The sequence below is a fragment of the Epinephelus lanceolatus genome, chromosome 22, assembly GCF_041903045.1.
Source record: "Epinephelus lanceolatus isolate andai-2023 chromosome 22, ASM4190304v1, whole genome shotgun sequence".
Classification (NCBI taxonomy): Eukaryota; Metazoa; Chordata; class Actinopteri; order Perciformes; family Serranidae; genus Epinephelus; species Epinephelus lanceolatus.
The window spans coordinates 17,659,368-17,678,751 of NC_135755.1; the positions used below are offsets into that span (position 1 = coordinate 17,659,368).

A 19,384-nucleotide genomic window follows, 5' to 3' on the forward strand; every position below is an offset into this window, starting at 1 on the left:
AGTGGATAATGGAAGATAATGTGAGGTGTTACACACTAATAACTCCCATGTGTGAATGGCAACAAAAAGGTTCCCCATGAAGACTTTTTTAAATTAAATCAAATCACATTTTTTAGCGAGAGTTTGCCTCTTTATTAGGAAATGGATGTGCACAACATACTTAAACAGTCAATTAAAAATTAATTAATAACTTTTTTGTACAGGCCCAGTGGAATATTGCAGTAATAATGTATGGTTATCACAAAATCCCACGGCACACCTGGATTTGCATCACGGCACACCATTTGTGTACCACTGTCCCAAGTTTAACCCTTTATGTTGGGTTGTAGGTTGAGCCCTCCGAAAAGGTTGAATAAGGCGTACAAGGCGTTTAGCACATCACAAACATCTGTAGCAACGAGTGCTGACTTGTAGCCTGTTACCATCCCACTCGAAGTGTGAACGCAGCAAAGGAGGGTGTTGTAATACCTTTGCAAAGTATTCATCAAAGGGCAAACATCATCATGAGAGGGGCAAACAGTTCACAACCATAATGTATTTTAGTTTGGATGAATAACCCAACAATAACGTTTGGTCAGAACAACCTGTTGGGTTTGATTGGTGACCCAGTGGTTTTCTACCCATGGGTACAGGTGAAATTTGGTCAGTTTTAACCCTTTGTGAAGAAAAGGAAAGGCTGTATGTATGCATGTATAGCAGGTGCAACTCATATCGACTGATATTAGTTCAGTATGTAATTTTCTATTATGTTGTTATCTTAACTGTAGTGGATGTAAAGCTGGACCCAACCACTGCACACAGATGCCTTGTTTCTGCTGATGGGAAGAAAGTGAGTAACGGAGGAGGGAACCAGGAAGCTCCTGGGAGGTTTGGCAACGTCCTGGGACTCAACAGGTTGACTTCTGGGAAGTCGTACTGGGAGGTTGTTGTGAGCAACAAGACGGGGTGGAATCTGGGTGTAGCGAGAGGCAATGCAAACCACAGGGGGAAACTTTCACTGAACCCAGATAACGGTTACTGGGTTACTGAGTATTATGGCAACAAGTATGCAGCCCTTACAGCTTCACCAGTTCAGCTTTCCCTGAAAGAGAAACCACAAAAGGTGGGGGTGTTTGTGGACTACGAGGAAGGCCTTGTGTCCTTCTCCAATGTGACGGCTCGATCTCACATCTGCTTGTTTACTGAGTGTTCGTTCAACGGAGAGATCTACCCCTATTTCAGTTTGCACCTTAAAGAAAATGGTGAAAGTGCCGATCCTCTGATTATCTCAACTGTGTAATCTCAACCAGTAATGCATGCTATCATGAGTGTGTGTGCAACATACTCTTGCTGCTTACTTCTTTCATATTTTTTTAAGGTTAATGTAGTTTTTGTTGAAGCTGTATTTTGTAGGGGACACATGAGACACAAAAATGGTGGATATCCAACACATCCTCACTCCAACCTCGTTGCATATTGACGTTTTGGTCATGGACTTTCCACATCCACATAACGCGTGAAAGGTACCCTGAGTGCATTGGTTGTTGACATTCTGGGACACCGTGTCAAGTTCTGTTCTTTAAAGACAGACTTCCGTTTTTACAGGAAACTTCACGTTTACATACAGTCTCTTTACACAAACGCACTACATCGGTACAACACCACACATTGGATTTTTTTCCTGTAACAACTAACATGCATGGTTTGGTTTAGGCACTAAGAACACATGGTTAAGTTTAGGCAACAAGAACACGTGGTTAGGTTTAGGCACCAAGAACACGTGGTTAGGTTTAGGCACCAAGAACACGTGGTTAGGTTTAGGCACCAAGAACACGTGGTTAGGTTTAGGCACCAAGAACACGTGGTTAGGTTTAGGCAACAAAAACCTGTGGTTAGGTTTAGGCAACAAGAACCCGGGGTTAGGTTTAGGCAACAAGAACCCGGGGTTAGGTTTAGGCAACAAGAACATGTGGTTAGGTTTTGGCAACAAGAACCCGTGGTTAGGTTTAGGCAACAAGAACCCGTGGTTAGGTTTAGGCAACAAAAACCCCTGGTTTGGTTTAGACAACAAAAACCCCTGGTTTGGTTTAGACAACAAAAAGAAAAACTTTCGTCCTTGTCCAGGCACGTTTCCCCTGACACTGCTGGGCGACGTTAAACTATAACAGCAACCGGCCACGTATCATGCCAACATTAAAGGATGCCTTTTTTCTTTGGTTTATGACGCCGCAAGTCACTGCCCAAATGCTGGATTGGGACGACTTCGGAGTGAGACCAGGCTTGAATAGCAGATCAGCACAGTTCCAGATATGTGTCTCAAAGCCCCTAGTACGGTTCAAGCTCCAAAACAACTGGATCCTCCATTTCCTGTAATGCAACTGACTTTGGGTCTTTTGTTATGCCCGACTTAAACAATGTCAGAAGGGTCATTTTTGTTTTTGGAACACTCCCTCCAGAGCCATTTAAGATATGGGACTCCCTTAAACTTTGGTATTTCACCTGGACGGACGTAGTTTTGCATGACAAGCACACGTTGAGTGCATGTTCATACTTTATTTGATAACTTGTAAGAATTCCAAGTAATGACACGTAAGTCAGTATCACAGTGTGGGCTAGTTTTATTTCCAAACCAAAATTATAAGTAGTCAGACTAGACTGAATAATACACAAACAACATGAGTAGGTTTATTTGCATGTCAAATCAGAAGGCACAGAGTATTTGTATATTTGGTCTCACACCTCGGTACATGGAAATTATTGGTCTGCCTTGGCTGGGTTGGGCTTCTTTTTAGAAACATTACATTTTTATCGGAATACACACCCCATCTGAGCAGACTTTGTTAGAAATAATTTAGTCCGTCTAAATGTCAATATATTGTAACACTATTTAGTTGTACATAGTTTTCAGCGTAACGTCATGATGGTTTATTTTCGGCCTTATCAGCAGTCAGGTTAAAGTCACATGAAAATCTGCAGAGGTCAGACATTAGTCGTAGTTGCAGCTGTGTCAGCAGTACAAGGAGCAAAAATCGAAGTCTTTTTGGAAGGGTTAAAGCAAACATTAAGTTAATGAACAACTTTGTAAGTTATGCTTTTTTCGAGCTTACCTGAGAAGGGATGAGACGACTCATCGCGTATCAGGCACGCAATACTTTGTGAACACAGGAGGTCATGCAGTGAGGCACCATCCCCGGGTCAAATGCCAAGTTTTTAGGAAAGTCCAGAGAAGATAAACATTATCAGTGTTCAGTTTTAGTGGTTTTGATTAATGGTAAATAAACTGAACTGAATGTGGTTTTGCTTAATGTCATGTAAGACAGCTCGAGTTCACTTTTATTTTTCTATGTACCTGTTTAAAAATATACTTTTGTACGAATTCAAGTTCTTTATCAGCAAGTTGTTTGTTTTTATAAGAATCTTTATTTGCTACTGCATCTGTAACTGCTACTCTCCCTACAGTCCACAGTAAATAAAACTTGTAGTAAAAAGACCTGCGTGCCTGCTTTTTGTAGCTTTTGGATAAAAAAAATGAAGGGAGTATTCCATTTTACTTTATTTCTTTTTACAAATTCATGTAAATAAAGTCAGCCTTTCACAGACAATTGCAGATACTTAAATAGCACAGTGCAAAACATTACAGTAAAAGTAATTTAACTTAACTTAGACACTCCTGCAGTCCGAAAAAGGCTTAAGGTAGGCTGAAGCTACGCCTACCTTTGTAACATCACATCATATGTAGCAAACATAAAAAAACCCAAACAGGTAAATATTATTAATACAGAATATAAATCTGATAAACTGTTATATATTGTAGATTAAGTAACAATCAAAGTAGAGCCGCTTGCTCCTTCGCTTTGCAAGGGGTCAGTTGAGGTGGTTCGGGCATCTGATCAGGATGCCTCCTGGGCGCCTCCCGCTGGAGGTGTTCCAGGCACGTCCCACTGGCAGGAGGCCCCGGGGCAGACCCAGAACACACTGGAAGGATTACATATCTCATCTGGCCTGGGAACACCTTGGGGAGGAGCTGGACAGCATTGCCGGGGAGAGGGACGTCTGTGATGCTTTGCTTGGCCTGCTGCCCATGTGACCTGGCCCCAGATAAGTGGATGAAAATGGATGGATGGATACAATTTGGATGATTTTTGCTCCACCTATTTGATAACTTTAGCTACTTTGCAGATTAAGATGATTAATACAAAATATAAATCTGACAAATCATTGTGTATTATTATAGATTAAGTTAGCCAGCAGTAAATAAAAGTAACATGAGCTCCACCTTTACCAGCTGCATGTTTATACTTGAATGCATCACTAATTATAACACATGATCTTTGGAAATTAGCACTTTTAGCCTACTGTTGGTGCTTTAAATATATTTTGATGCTCATACTTTTGCACTTTTACTTCATATTTTGAATGCAGAATATATTTTTACACTGTAGTATTGATACTTTTACTAAGTACAAGATTTAAATACTTAAATTTACTCATGAACATTATATTATTATTGTACAGTCCAGTTCAGTAAGTTTTGTTAATAATGCTTTTGAATGATGATGCAAACTCAAAAAGATTTTAGAAGATTTAGCAGGAAGTTCTCAGCTGGAAACCACGCGTGGGCCGATTCAGAGAAAGTTAAACGTTTGTTTTGGCTGAAACGAAACTGAAAGAGTCGGGGATGAACAGATAGGGAGAGGAGAGGCGAAATGACAGACAGATCACTCGGAGGAGCAGAGAGGTGACACTGTGCAAGGTAAGCTGCTGCTGCTGTGTTATTTACACTTTAAAAGCACTTGCTCAGTGATTATATGATCCTATAGAATGAAGATGTAAATTATTGAATAATCCGTCCATACATTTGAAAGTTTTTGACGTGTTTAAAAGTTATTATTTCAGCACTGTTTTGTTTTGTTTTTTTTAATAGTAGCGTATATCCTGTCATTGCACGTTATTTGACTGTGAACTTGTGGCTTGAAATCTGCGATCTTAGTAAGATTATTTCAGCATAAATGTTGTGTCGGAACGGAACTGTGTGTGGTCACTGTAACGCATTAGACACGACAGTGCTGCAGATAGGAGACGTGAGCAGCAGCACGGCAGTGATACAAATAGCAGAGTGTGGTAAACCGCAGGTTTCAGGGCGAGGACAGAACACACAAAACATAGTAGGGAGTGGGTGGAGGGTGTCATTTAATGGGCCGTGCTTTACCTGCTGACAGAGAGAGGTGTGAAAGTTTTCCATGATGAAAGTTGTTTTCTTCTAGTCCTGTTGAGTTCATCAGTATTGTAGTCTGAAGTTGAATGCTGAATAATTTTTCTCATTGGTTTAATTTTGTCCAGCCAAACTATTAACATCATAATAATAATAATAATAATAATAATAATAATAATAATAATAATAATAATAATAATAATGATGATGATGATGATACTAAAAATAATGATAATGGTAATAAAAATACTGACAATGATACTAAAAATGATGATAATAAAAAGGTAGTGATAATGATAATAGAAATAATAAAAGTACAATAATAAAGATAAAGATAACAAAAGTAATAATGATAGTAAAAAAGGATTAAAAAATAATGATAAAGGTAGTAAAAATGATAATGGTAAGATACTGACAATGATAGTAAAAATAATGATAATAAAAGTTAAGATAATAATACTGACAATGATAATAAAAATAATGATAGATAGTAAAAACAAAATGGTGATGATTATAAAATAATAAAAGTAATGATAGTAAAAATAATATTGATAATGATAATAATAATAATCATAAAATAATGATAATGATAATAAAAATTACAAAAAAATAAATAAAATAAAAATAAGGTTAGTAAAAATGTTCTCATTTATTTCTATTATTGCTATTGTTTTGATTATTAGGCTAAATTATTTTTATCCTATGAAATACTATCTTATGTTACTGTATTGTATTGTTGTATTCTTTATTTATGTTTATTTATGTCATGTAAACAAACACATGCTCATATATTATATTTAACATTATGCTGATTGCTTATACTGATTTATAAATAATTTTAAATATGCTGTATCTATGTCATTTGTATACCATTTTTATTTGAAAAAAAAAAGCCCCCCCACCACCTTTTCTTTTTTAACCAGAAAAATCTCTTGAGATTAAAAAAAGAAAAATCGCTTTTTTCAAGAGTGTCCTGGCCGAGACAGGCAGCAACATAAGTTACAGACAAACAACATAGAACAAAATTACAGAATAAACAGCTCTAAAGCAAGCAGTACATAAAAACACAACACTGAGACATTGGCATGTTACTGTGATGCTAAACTTTCCCTCTTGGGCTTTTGATTCAGTCCCATTTCAAGAGTACCACCTCTTAGTGACACTGGCAAGGTTTTCTGATGCAGTCTGACGCCTAACTTCCTGTTGTAAACAATCATTTCATTCATTTTGTTTCCTGGTTGTGCCATGCTGTGTGGAATTTGCAGCAAGAAATAGTTGATACTGCACAATTGCTCTAGAGTACCATTAGAGGGCAACTAATCACTGTCTTATCTCAGCCGTACACATTTAGGTTTCAAATCATCACTGAAATGAAAGTGATAAAGTGACTTAGATATTCTGTAGTGGATCTACAGTTTCATTCAAGTCTTCCAATTGAATTTTAATCTCTTTTCAAAAATGTTCTCCCTTGAAGTTCAGCTTTCAGGCAGGTGTCAAATCAAAGTGTGTTTGCACTCAGAAATGTGTATACTCTATTTATAAAAGAGAAAATGTTATAAGCGCTAAGCTGTTTGAGAGGATGCTCCTAATGAACCTTAAAGTCTTCTGTGGACACTAATGAAGATTTCTCTCTGCTGCAAAACCTATAATTCCATGCTTTAAACCAAGGTCCACCCCTGTATTATTATAATTACTGCCTTGCTTTAAGTAATGCACAAAAATAACACTATTGGTCAGTGTAGGAATAAGCCTCATGTCACAGTAGCTTAGGGATCTCGTGCTTGGGTGCTCAGTAGTGCCCCCTACAAAATTTCAATGAAAGAGCCCCTGAAGCTACTTTCCTCCAGTGATGGCCAAATGAGGCCTCATGAACCACTGTCTTTATTTTCTGAAGCCACCAGATGGCGCTGTCTGTTCAACAAAGGCTTGAAAGCACACTTCATTGCAAGTCTTTCAGTCTTTCTTTAAACCAAGAGCGCCATCTGGTGGGGTCAGAAAATAAAGACAGTGGTTCATGAGGCTTCATTTGGCCATCATTACTTTCCCCTACATGTAGGGGTCGCTCGAACTCCTCGTAGAGATTTAATCCAACCGACTTCAAAGTCGGTGTGTCCCATTGAAAGACCTTAAAGACGAAAAGTTATTACAAGCTTGAGTGTTTCCACTTAAGCCCAAGCATACATGGTCCAATCGGCCCCAAACTTCACAGGATTGACTACAGTCCCACCCTGAACACATCTATATGCCAATAATTTATTATTACTTCTGAATCCTGAACATTTGGGAAGCAGTTCTTGTTGCTTCAACTTTATAACTGAAGAACACATCCTATCTTTGATGGATAAAAATGCGCATTTCAATCCTACAGATACTCAACACTTCAAACATGAGCCTCCAGGTTTGCGGCTGCTGCGGCTGGTCCAAACATACCACCTACCAAGGCCTGAGAACTCACCAAGGGAAGATGGGATGTACACCAAAGGGAATGCGTATCCCTGAGAGTCAACAATACGGATTTAACAGTTACACTCGCAACCTTACCTACAATGGACCGCCTATCAAACTAGAAGAGCCGCTGTGGAATATCTTCGGCTCCTCTCTCAACCCTGGTGAGTAATACACACTGTACCATGGTAATGAGTTACGCACCATGTTAATCACAAGTGTCTCAAATTCACCTGCTGTAAATGATCAGATGGTGGAAACAAGGGGAGCAACAGTAACGGTCAAGGGCCAAATTTTTGCCCTTTTCCAAACTGCTGAATGGTTGCCTTTTCACAGCTTTGAATACAACACGTTCTTATTTTCAGATAGGGAACTTTGCGTCTGGAGAAATCAAAGGGAAGAATCCCATCAAAAAGAAAGCGCACCAGTTCCTTGGATCAGTCCAGTCAGAAAGGAGGTATAGTCAAGAAGAAATATCAGCTACACATTTCATTGACAGGGAGAGTTTTTTTTTTTTGTAACAAATGAAGTTGAATTTAATATCAGCCAGGAACACACTGTAAAATCTCATCTCCCTCCTCTCTCTGACAGAATGTGCCTGTGTCTCCAAACTTCACCTCCCAAATCACTCCAACAGAAGCCACAGCAGTGTTCAAATTGTGTATGCATCATATTTACATTTCATTCATAACTGGCAGTAACACAATGCAGCTGTGTTTAACAGTGACCCATGCTCTTTCCCTACAGTGCTGGCATCTCAACAGCACTCTGTGCAAACACCGGCCACAAACTCAAACAACGCACTCCCGACACTTGATTTCACCAGCGCTGCACAGGTACCACAGATTTCTGTAAAAAAAAAACAAATTAAAAAGTCGAGGGAATATTGATTGATCAGGAAAGTCAGAAGAGAGTCAGGAAATTTTTGTTGAGTAAAACCTGCATAATCTCATGTTCCACTTTTCTCTGACAGCCTTCGCTGACGCCAGTGTCACAGATCATCAGCACCCAAGCTAGTCCTGCACCCACAGAGGTTACAGTGAAGGAAACACAGAAATCACGTATGCTCTATAACTGTAATTAATGCAGAACTAGAACATATAGAGCAACCCTGTCTCCTCAAAATGATGTTTAAATACATGTAATTTGAAATACATTTTAATGTGGAGCATATTAGGTTTTGGTGTCAAGGTTCTGCACTTTGTATGCCCACCATCCTCACCAACAACCTCCCTCTGGAGCCCACATGATACATTAATGTAGTGTTTTGTTACCTGAATGAAACATTGTCTCTGAACATTATCCAGGCAGTGACACTGTTGCCACATAAATGTAATTTCCCCATTTTATCCCCAATTTTTCCCAGACATATTACTATCTAAAACGTCTGTCAGTGATGACCAAATGAGGCCTCATGAACCACTGTCTTTATTTTCTGAAGCCACCAGATGGTGCTGTCTGTTCAACATAGGTTTGAAAGCACACTTCATTGCAAGTCCTTCAGTCTTTATCTTTAAACCAAGAGCGCCATCTGGTGGGGTCAGAAAATAAAGAAAGTGGTTCATGAGGCTTCATTTGGCCATCACTACTGATAACCCTTTGAAATAACCAATCAGTATTTTTTCAAATTTTCATGGAAAAGTAGGTGAAAAAGTGTTTTATGGTCAGTCACAGTTGTGACTGTTGGGATAATGTCTTGTATCGACCATTTATTGACCAAATTAACATAAAATTCAAATTACTTATATGGCAGCTCAGTTTTTAAAACATTTAAAACTCTGTCACTGGCAGTCCCCAGCATTGCCACCAGAATGCGCTCTCCTTTCCCAGAGTGACAGACAGACAGACAGACAGACAGACAGACAGACAGACAGACCCACTTTGTCAGTGGCCTTTTACATTCACATGTGATGTGCTAGGTATCCTTCTGCGTCTGCTGTTGACGTTCCAGGATGCTACCATTACCAGGACATCAAAAAGCACATGCTTAGGTCTAGAAAAAAAACATCTTTGTTTGGCATTTGGAAAGTGAACATGCGACTCATGGGTTGAAGTCCAAGGTTTGTTGAACGCATCCACCACCCCTCCTACCCACCCTAAATGGAGTTTCCTGCTCTTAATATTATGTCATTACCAGCACAGTTTCAGCATTTTCAACCATGTCCAGCACTGTATCATACCGCCCTGACAGGTGCTGTCACACCGACCAGTGGCATATTATAACAATGCCAAAGGTTACGTCTGGCCGCTGCAAAAGGTGGCTTTTGGCGTCAGGAGCCAAAATCACTGACAAAGTGGTGGTATTTGACAACTTCGGAATGAGAACGGGCTGGAGGAGGAGGTCATAATCCCTGATAAAGTTGTCCCTGTCATGATCTGTTTGCGTAAGTTCAGCACATGAATTCAACAGCGTGGCTGCTAAATGACCTGTCTCCCCCTCATAGTCTATATCTGATGCATTGCCATCACAGTCACTAAAGTAAACCTAAAAAAAGAAGAGTAGAAGGTTAGGTAGAACGAGGACTATGTATGTGTATAAGTACATGTACATCTAGATGCACTGTGTTATCCCACTGGTCACTATTGTTGCCGTCAACATGTTCACTGATTCTGTGACCCCACTGAACAAAGATGAGTAATTGCATATTAACATATCAATACTAGACACCTTAAAGATAAAGTGGACCAAACATTTCTGCCCTGTCTTTATGTTAACAAACTTTACTAACCTTTTGTTTGGGAGCTTTGAGGCAGCCATCCTTGTCTCATGGTGCAACCAGGAAGTAAACAACTCTGGTCACGTGACAATTGACACCAAACATGTGACACTGCACATATTTCATTGAGATCCTTTATTATTTCAATATTTGCTGTAAATGCATTGATACATCATTCAGTAACATTTTTAGAGCGTTATATCTGAAACTTTTGTGGTCACTGTTGTGACCGGTGGGATTAAATAGGTTTAGAAGGCAGTTTAGTGACATACAAACATTTCTAGGAGACAGGGTTGTATAGAAAAGATTCAAAGCAGCTTTGTTTGATGGTGACCAATGTCTTTCTCCACAGTGTTTGAAACTCCAGAGCGCTCCAGCACAACATATCAAACTGCCACCAATGCTCGCCGAGTGCTTGATTTCACCAGCAACGTGCAGGTACAGCAGATATTCGGCCTGCTTTAATGTCCTGCTGGAGAGCAAATCTAGTTTAGTGTTATAGATAACTTCTTCAGTTCACATGTTTCTATATTGTTGGATATAATTTTATAGTAATTTATTTTTTGTAACCATGCACCAATTTCAAAAAGGTAGCTTCATGAATAGATACTTCACAGACTGAGAAGTTCTACTGTATAAATTAGATCTGTCATTATAATATGTGGTCCAGCTTGCACTGAGTACTTTCATCCTGTAGGTGGGGCAACTGCCCTGGGATGTTCCAACCACCACTGCTCAGGAAACAGCAGTTCGACCAAAGGAAAGAGAGAAGGAGGAGGAGAGGGAGAGGGAGAAGGAGAGGGAGAGGGAGAAGGAGGCTCAGAAACTACAAAAGGTACCAAACTTTTTTTTATAATAAATAAAGTAAATAAAGATTTAAGCCAGATCTAGTGGTGTGGCTCTAGGGATGCCTGTCGGGGAGTCCACCACTTTGGTTCAAACTAAAATATATCAGCATGGATTGCCATGAAATTTGGTACAGACATGCACTGTATTTTCCCCAGAGGATTAAAGCTCTGGACTTTGGTGATCTCCTGACTTTTTAATCAAGCGCCACCATGAGGTCAAGGTTTCCCATCATCCAGTGAAAGTGTCTCAACATCTACTTGATGGACTGGCAAGAAACTTTGTACAGACATTCATTGTTACCAGGGGTCTCATTTCTAAAACAATGCGTAGAATCCATACTAAAAATGTACGTACAGGGGACCCCAGATGTTGTATCCCAGTGACTTTGATGAGTTTTCCTGTAGTGCCACCAGCAGTTTGACATTTGTGGTTTTAAGTGAAATATCTCAACAACTATTGTACACACATTCATGTCCCCCCTTATCCCATTATCCTAAGCTCTACTTTGTGTTCAGTACTAATTTGCTGAATCCCAGCCAACATTTGTATGTGGGGTAGTGAACCACTGTCTTTATTTTCTGAAGCCACCAGATGGCGCTGTCTGTTCAACAAAGGTTTGAAAGCACACTTCATTGCAAGTCCTTCAGCCTTTATCTTTAAACCAAGAGCGCCATCTGGTGGGGTCAGAAAATAAAGAAAGTGGTTCATGAGGCTTCATTTGGCCATCAGTAATGTGGGGTCCATGTGGGTAGGCAATGGGCTGAAAAATGGGCCCGTTATGGGATTGTTCACAGGTTCCATATCTTCCTGAGATGCGAACTTTTGTTTGGTATGCATTTTTAATTTCTCCAAGCTATTTGGGATCAGTAGGACCTGATCAGTATAAAAAAAACTAAACATTGTCAACAATAATTGTCAATGTCCTCAAACGAGATGACAGTTAAGTCCGAGTGTCCTTCAACAAAACGATGATAAATTCCCAACATCCTCAGCACTTCCTAATTAACAGCATCTTAGCTTCTTACTGTTGGTCAAATTTGTTGCCATATAAAACTAGAAAATTGATTTATCAGTTTCAGTCATAAAATGTGATCAGGTTTTGGACCTTGTCCACTTTTATGTCAGGATTGGCTGCAGACTGACTCGGCAGATATGACTGCCATCTTGTTTTTACATAGATTAGTGTATTGTGCTCTTACTACCAATAGATGGCACAGAAAAGTGTCCATAAATGAGGACAGCAGGTCTAAATTAAGTAGAATGATGGTTGCAAGGAACCAAAAATGTGATGTCCTCATGAGGACACAGGGTCTCAGGGTAATATTGACCCCATGTGTGGGTTCACCCAAGTGAGCCCCAGATAAGGTGCCCATTTTGGGTCCATCACAGTTACTACCCAGGTAGCCCTAGGATAACCTGTGTGGAGCCCACTTGGTAAACCCACCCGTGTGGGCAGTTGGCATGGGGTCAATCTGGAACCCATGGACAATCCCATATAGGGCCCATTTTTCAGCCCATTTTGTACCCACAGACAAATGTTGGCTGGGATATTACACCTGCTACACATCAGCTTGTTAAGCTTTGTCATTGTGATCATGTTAGCATGCTGACATTAACATTTCGCTAATAGCATTATTGTGCCTACATGCAGCCTCACAGAGCCACCAGCATGTCTTTTAGTCTTGTTGGACTCTACTGGGCAATTGATTGCTATCATTGTACTTGCGTGTATGCAAGTGGTCACTACAATGTGCGTACTTTCTGTCTTCATCCAAGGCACGGCAAGACAAGATAAAAGCTGATTTACAGCAGAAAATTCAGACCAGGGAGCAGAAGCTGGCTGAAGTCACATCATCTGTAAAAGCCTGCAAGGTGAGCTGCAACAGATTTTTCACTTCTTGAGTTTTGATTGATATTTCTTTAACACTGTTACTTCTTTCAGGGGGACTTGGATGCTGAATGGCTGGAGATCAACAGCGTGTTTTCAGAGGTGATGAGAGTTGTGGAGGACGCTCGGCAGAAAGCCCTTCAACCTCTGGAGGAGAGGTCAGTCATGTGTGGCTCAGATTATAAACAAGGGACACCTCAGCCCCAAACCCAAAATTAATATTTTTCCTCTAACATGTAGTGCTACTTCTCAATCTCAACTGTTCTGGTGTAAGTTGCCAATTGCTGGAGATATCGGCCGTAGAGCAGAGTCCCGCATCACATCGGTTATCCGCAAAAAGTGGATTTACAGGTGGTTTTGTCTTATTTTTATTACTGGGTTCGGTTCTGGATTAACAAAAGAACATATTCAATTGTATTTTACCTGGTAATTATAGGATTAGTGGCTTCAGGTCAGGTCGCAGATCTTGTGTTGATGGTTCGAGTCAGGTTGTGGAACTAATTGGTTGTATCTGCAGGTGGTGGGGTAGGTGCAGGATTGTATGTTGTGGTGTCGGTGTGGGAGCAGGTCTTGCAAATCAGACTTGTGCAGGATACTGCAGTAGAGATGTCTGCCTGCTCTTGAATATATTGGAACTAGATGGCACTCAGCTTGTGGTGCTAGAAGTGCCAAGAATATACATTTGAAAGACCTTGTTGTGAGTAGTTTCATGTAGGACCTATTTTCTTTTTACTCCTCTACACCCACCCACCAACCATCACAGCACAGAAGGAAGCGTGCATCTACTGCTAGCTCACCTAGCTAGTGATGGCCAAATGACGCCTCATGAACCACTGTCTTTATTTTCTGAAGCCACCAGATGGCGCTGTCTGGTCAACAAGGGTTTGAAAGCACACTTCATTGCAAGTCCTTCAGCCTTTATCTTTACACCAAGAGCGCCATCTGGTGGGGTCAGAAAGTGGTTCATGAGGCTTCATTTGGCCATCACTGCCTAGCACCACTGAGCTAGCTAACATTACAGCTCAGCACAGGAGGACACCATTAATGTTTACATGTCCTGCTGTCACGGGCATGAGCCTCTCATCCATGACTAGGTCCTCACTTCCTTCTTTGCTGTGATACCACAAGCCGAGTGCCATCTTGTTCCATTATATTCAAGAGAAGGCAGACAACTCCAACACTCGGCAACTCACACCAAAACAATCTAGACGGATAATTAGCACTACAGGGAAGAGGAATTTTAGGGTGAACTGTCCCTTTAACACCATCACAGTAAGGGGTCATCAGTGAATAAAACTGACTGCCTAATTTACTGTGTGTCACATCTAGGAGACAGAGAGTGAAGAGAGAAGCACGGGACGTGGTAAAGAAGCTGCAAAAGGAGATTGACAAGCTCAAAAATGCAATCGATGAGTTGGACCAAAACCAAGACTCACAGGTAAGACGTCCGAGCGGTTTGGCCTCTTTAATATTTGAGCAAGTCAGTATCTGAGAACAACATCCAGATCTAGGGGAAGCTAACATTCACTGTTGTGTGCTCAACCACTCTGTGTTTTCCCACTTGTTTCTAATTCATTTAAATTATTTAACAGTGAGAATGTGACATTTGTCCCTCCAACACACAGGTTTCTCCTGGAACAGGCCTGAATGAACCTCGAGACTGGAAAAATGTCACTGTTGACACTTCCTTCTCCTTGGGTAGCCTAAGAACTACCACATCAAACATGATTAAACTAATTCAACAGAAAATGGAAACACTCTCCTCTGTTGGTGAGTAAACTACCTTTATTTAATCAAGGTGTTTAATTCATAGTCATGAGTTTTAATATAGTTTCTCTTTCCACAGAGCTCAAGAGGATTCCCACATTTGCAGGTGTGTACTCAGAACATTTATTTAACTTTTGAAACAGGAATACATGGTGGTTAGGGAATGAGAGGCCGTTTACACGTACACGGTGATTTTGATAAATGGAGACATCTTCCTTCGTTTGTGCCCTTCATTTACATGCAAACGGAGATTTCTCCTTTGAAAACGAGTCTTTCTAAAAACTCCGGCCAGAGTGGAGATTTTGGAAAACTCCGGTTGCGCGTTTGCATGTAAACTGAGATAAACGGAGATAATTGGAGTTATAGGCAGTCGACGTCACAGTATGCGCCGGAACTTGCGCCTGTGTCAAAAGTGCGACCTATGTTGCTATGGTGACAATGGATACATGGAAGGCTTGAGCTTCTCGTTACACTGCCACCTACAGGTTTGGCATGCTCTTGTGTATATATACACGGGTAAGTGTAAACGAAGATCTTTTTGAAAACAGAGACGGTGAAATGTCCGTTTATGAAAATAGCCGGCCACGTGTAAACGGCCTCTGAATCATGTGGTGTTTCTCAAAGTCAAGAGGAAAGGCAAGAGTCCTCCCTAGCATTCAGTGAACACACACTGGAACAGGCTAACGAGAGTCCCCAGGTGTGCGTCATTAACTCTCAGCAGACTGAGGGGGGTTCAAGGTACTGTGGTAATTTTGACACTCTTATGTTGTTGTACAATTTGAACATTTTCTACTTAAAAAAAACAAACAGGTAGGCTAACGGAAGTAGAGATTTGTTGCGTAGAGATGATACACCATCTCATCTAGTTGCATTGGTGTGAACTAGCAGGCTTTTAGAACCTTGCAGAACAACGCACTGCAAGTTGCCTGTTTCAGCTCATGTCATCACAAATCTTTGGTCTGAACTGGGCTTAAAAGAAGCAGCTGGGTTCAACCTTGACAGGTCTTCATCGGGGTAACAAATGAGGAGACAACACCTGAGCCTGACCCTTTTATACACTCACAAATTGGTGTGTCCTAACTGGGTAGCTGGGACCACAGGTGGAGCTCATGAGTGTGATTAGAGGAGTGCTTCCCAAACATTTTACAAAGCAAACAAGTGGATCTTCAAGGAACAAAGTAATTTGTTAATGTGTTCTTCCTTGACCTATGCTACATTATTTCACCAAGTTCCATTAAAATTGGGGCAGTAGTTTCCACATAATCCTGCTGACAAACAAACAAAACCAATACTGTAGGTCTGAGATCAATGTTTTCATTTAGGTCTGGATATACTGTTGCATTATGGCTGAAAATCTTAAAGGTCTCTCTGGATAGATGGTTTGACCCACTCCAAACCCTCAATTTTAGTATTTCGTAAAGTCATTTCGGTTATGCGTGTCTTAAAAGTACTTTGTCACCACATAGTTTTACATTTAGCTTTTTTATTGCATACCTCTTTAAAGCATCTTGTCGTGCATCCTATGTAAAAACAATTACCCAAGCAGACACACAACGTACCAGAGAGGTGGCGTTGCACAAAATTCTATATCAAATGTTGTTGCTTCCATAGAGGTAAATTTTGGAGGGACGCAAGGGACACATCCGCCTTACTATTTATAACACGTGCATTTGTCCCTCCCAATAAAGTCTTGAAAGTAGCAGAGGACTTTTATTTTGATAGAACTAAAGACATTTACACCATACCTAACAGGACACCAGTGTTGTTTGACATTGATATTTGGTTAAATTTTCGTGGGGTGACCAAAATCAAAGTAGAACAATGACGACAGATGATGTCGAAATTTTGTTGGTTTTAAGTCATGTTAAGTGACCAAAATCCAACGTCTTCCAAATGTCTCATGCCAACGTCATCTTGATATTTAGTCTCAACGGATGGAGACCAAACCCACCATCTGTAAAATGTTATTATATGAACATCCACAAAAGAAGAAATTTTAATATCGTTATTTAAAATATCGTCAACTTGATTTTATTCCAATCAAAATTAAACGCCTGTACAACATAAGAGTCTTAATATTTCTGATGTCTTATTGGTGCCAGCTGGGATAAATTAATGTAGAAAATGCACAAATTGGTGCATAAAAATTCACCAGAATGCAGAAAATGAAGTGTTGGATGCTCAAAATTTTCTGGTGGAGGATCCACAAACCCCCATTTCATACGTATGCCCCCTAATATCAAAATAAAACCTCCGCCCTTGGATGCTTTGAGACACTGAAGGTATTCAAGGTGCCTTTTTTATGGGTTAGGGCTAATATATAAGACATGAAGGAAAAAACTGCTCCTGAATTGGGTTCACTTCAAAATAGTCCAATTGGAATTTGTCTAATCTTTTATGTGTGTGTGGTGCACCGCATTAGTAAGACAGGGGAATATCTGTCTTATTTTTGAGCCATGTGTAATAAGTAACAATGGATGAGTTGTCTGTTTTTGAGCAGATTTGACCGACTGTCTGCTTCCATCTCAAAATCTCACAAACTCCTTAAACTTTGAAAGGTATACTTCTTTTTAAATGGGGAGGATGAACAAGTGACTTTATGCACACTCCTTTAAGATTTTTAACGTTAATGCCATTGTTTTGTGTTACATGCTCGGTTTCTAAAATGTTTGGGAAGCGCTCCTTTAACGACCCTCATTATCTCCACCTGTGATCCCAGTTACCCAACAAGGACACGCCCCTGAGTGGGTGTATAAAAGAGTCAGACTCAGGTGATGACTCTTCATTTGTTACTCTGAGGGAGACCTGTGAAGATGATTTGTTGTTTTGTCATGAAGCCCTATAACTCATAAACTGCTTTTTATAAAAATCAAAACTCCAGATATTCAGGCCCCTTTCAATGCAAGAGCACCAGCATTTGTTTGTTGAGTGCATCTCATATAAAACCCACTAAGCACATTGCATTCTTTTTGAACGCTTGAAAAAAAAAACAGACTTATGGTGTAAACAGGATAAACATGAAGTCTTGACATTTTCTTTGTGGTATGGCCAAGCTGTGGCATTGTTTCACAACTAATACATGGTCCAGTAGGCCATTTATTTTGTGTGCATTTGTGTGCTATGGAAATTATGTTTTAAAGGAGCAGTGTGTGGAGTTTAGTGGCAGCTAGCGCAAATGTCTCCTGGTTAGAATTATCTGTAGAGGTCTCTTCCTTTCCAAAAGAAGCAGACCAGGTGATTAAAACACATGAAAACACTGATTCAAGAAGTTTCACATTAAAAATCAATGTTTACCTTATGCAGTTCGGCTCATCTGTGGCAGGCCGGTAGCCCAGAACCTGCTAATGTGTGCTCACCTTTTCTCTGACAACTTAAGATCCAGATGTTCAGGAGGGTTTTACCAGGAGCCGAATTATCCACAGAGGTCTCCTCCTCTCCAATACAAACAGACCTGGAGATTTAAACAAGTAAAAACACTGAATAAAGCAGTTTTATATTACAAATCAGTGTTTTTTTTAAAGCTGTTCGGCTTGCATTGGAGGGGCTGCATACTACAGTGGCTGACGCAGAAAGAAGTGTTTGGTTTGTCCGTTCTGGGCTACAGTAGACACATGGTAGAGTCCATGGACAAGGACCAGCTCCCTATGTCGATTATAAGTTTTTATTAATTTTATTAATTTACGGTGTAGTCTCCATTTCTTAGTTTCATAATTTAGTGTAAAACACGTCAACATAACAGTTTGTTAGTCACCCATATGAAGTGCACATCATTTCCATTATTCTTTTCAACTACAGTGGATGTAAAGCTGGATGCAACCTCTGCACACCAATGCCTTGTTGTTTCTGAAGATGGGAAGACAGTGAGAGATGGAGGAAAGAGCCAGAAAGGTCCTGATGCTCCACGGAGGTTTGACATGCACGGCAGCATCCTGGGGCTCAACAGGTTGACGTCTGGGAGGTCATACTGGGAGGTGGAGGTCTGCAACAAGACCGGGTGGGACCTGGGTGTGGCAAGACACGATGCGAACCGCAAGGGGAAGCTCTCGCTGCAGCCAGATAATGGCTACTGGGTCACCGTACACTATGAAGATGATAAGTACGCAGCCCTGACAGCTCCACCTGTCAGCCTCTCACTGATGGCGAAACCTCATAAGGTCGGGGTGTTCGTTGACTACGAGGAAGGTCTCGTGTCCTTCTATAATGTTACAGCTCGATCTCACATCTACTCCTTCACTGAGTGTTCATTTGATGATGTGATTTGTCCATATTTCAGCCCTCATCTTAAACAAAATGAGAAAAACTCTCATCCTCTGGTGATCTCTGCTGTAAACAAGCAGTAGTGGTTAAATGAAGTGCATGAATTACTGGTGCACTGAAAGTCAGAAGTCATTGTTCTGACAACCCAAAATTCCAAAGCCCCGCTAGTCTGAAAAATGGACTGAAAGCTCATTTCTCTGGCAGCCTGTTATCCCACAAGCAAACACCAATTGGTCAGAAGTCCTGTTTCTCAGAAAATACACACTCCCT

The 19,384-nt window shown here is 40.4% G+C and overlaps 2 protein-coding genes across 11 annotated transcripts in view; both read left to right on the forward strand.

Annotated features, from left to right (window-relative positions):
• Positions 1-3,469, forward strand: part of LOC117250495 (uncharacterized) — a 32,207-nt gene extending 28,738 nt beyond the window's left edge. For 8 of the 9 annotated variants that reach the window (XM_078164794.1, XM_078164796.1, XM_078164799.1 and 5 more), the window contains one exon: positions 768-3,469. The gene's annotated coding sequence lies outside the window, so the exon portion shown is untranslated. The remainder of the gene's footprint in view (positions 1-767) is intronic. The other variant, XM_078164795.1, reaches the window with a different exon arrangement.
• A 1,130-nt stretch (positions 3,470-4,599) lies between these two features.
• Positions 4,600-19,384, forward strand: LOC117272733 (putative E3 ubiquitin-protein ligase TRIML1). Of its 2 annotated transcripts, XM_033651775.2 has the most exons (14): positions 4,600-4,732; positions 7,560-7,800; positions 8,002-8,093; positions 8,228-8,297; positions 8,384-8,472; positions 8,610-8,697; positions 10,706-10,791; positions 11,051-11,188; positions 12,979-13,074; positions 13,145-13,248; positions 14,420-14,528; positions 14,716-14,860; positions 14,937-14,963; positions 18,653-19,384. In XM_033651775.2, exons 2-14 carry the CDS (start codon positions 7,578-7,580, stop codon positions 19,195-19,197), a joined length of 1,812 nt encoding a protein of 603 aa, XP_033507666.1. In that variant the 5' UTR covers positions 4,600-4,732; positions 7,560-7,577; the 3' UTR covers positions 19,198-19,384. The 2 variants fall into 2 exon arrangements, with proteins under 2 accessions (XP_033507666.1, XP_033507667.1); XM_033651776.2 differs by lacking the exons at positions 8,002-8,093; positions 8,228-8,297; positions 8,384-8,472; positions 8,610-8,697 and having other exon boundaries at positions 18,653-19,383.

Coding starts and splice junctions, on each gene's coding strand:
- LOC117272733 (XM_033651775.2), top strand. CDS start 7,578: ATGAGCCTCCAGGTTTGCGGCTGCTGCGGCTGGTCCAAACATACCACC. Junction 10,792..11,050: donor ATTTCACCAGCAACGTGCAG/GTACAGCAGATA, acceptor TTCATCCTGTAG/GTGGGGCAACTGCCCTGGGA. Junction 13,249..14,419: donor CTTCAACCTCTGGAGGAGAG/GTCAGTCATGTG, acceptor TGTCACATCTAG/GAGACAGAGAGTGAAGAGAG.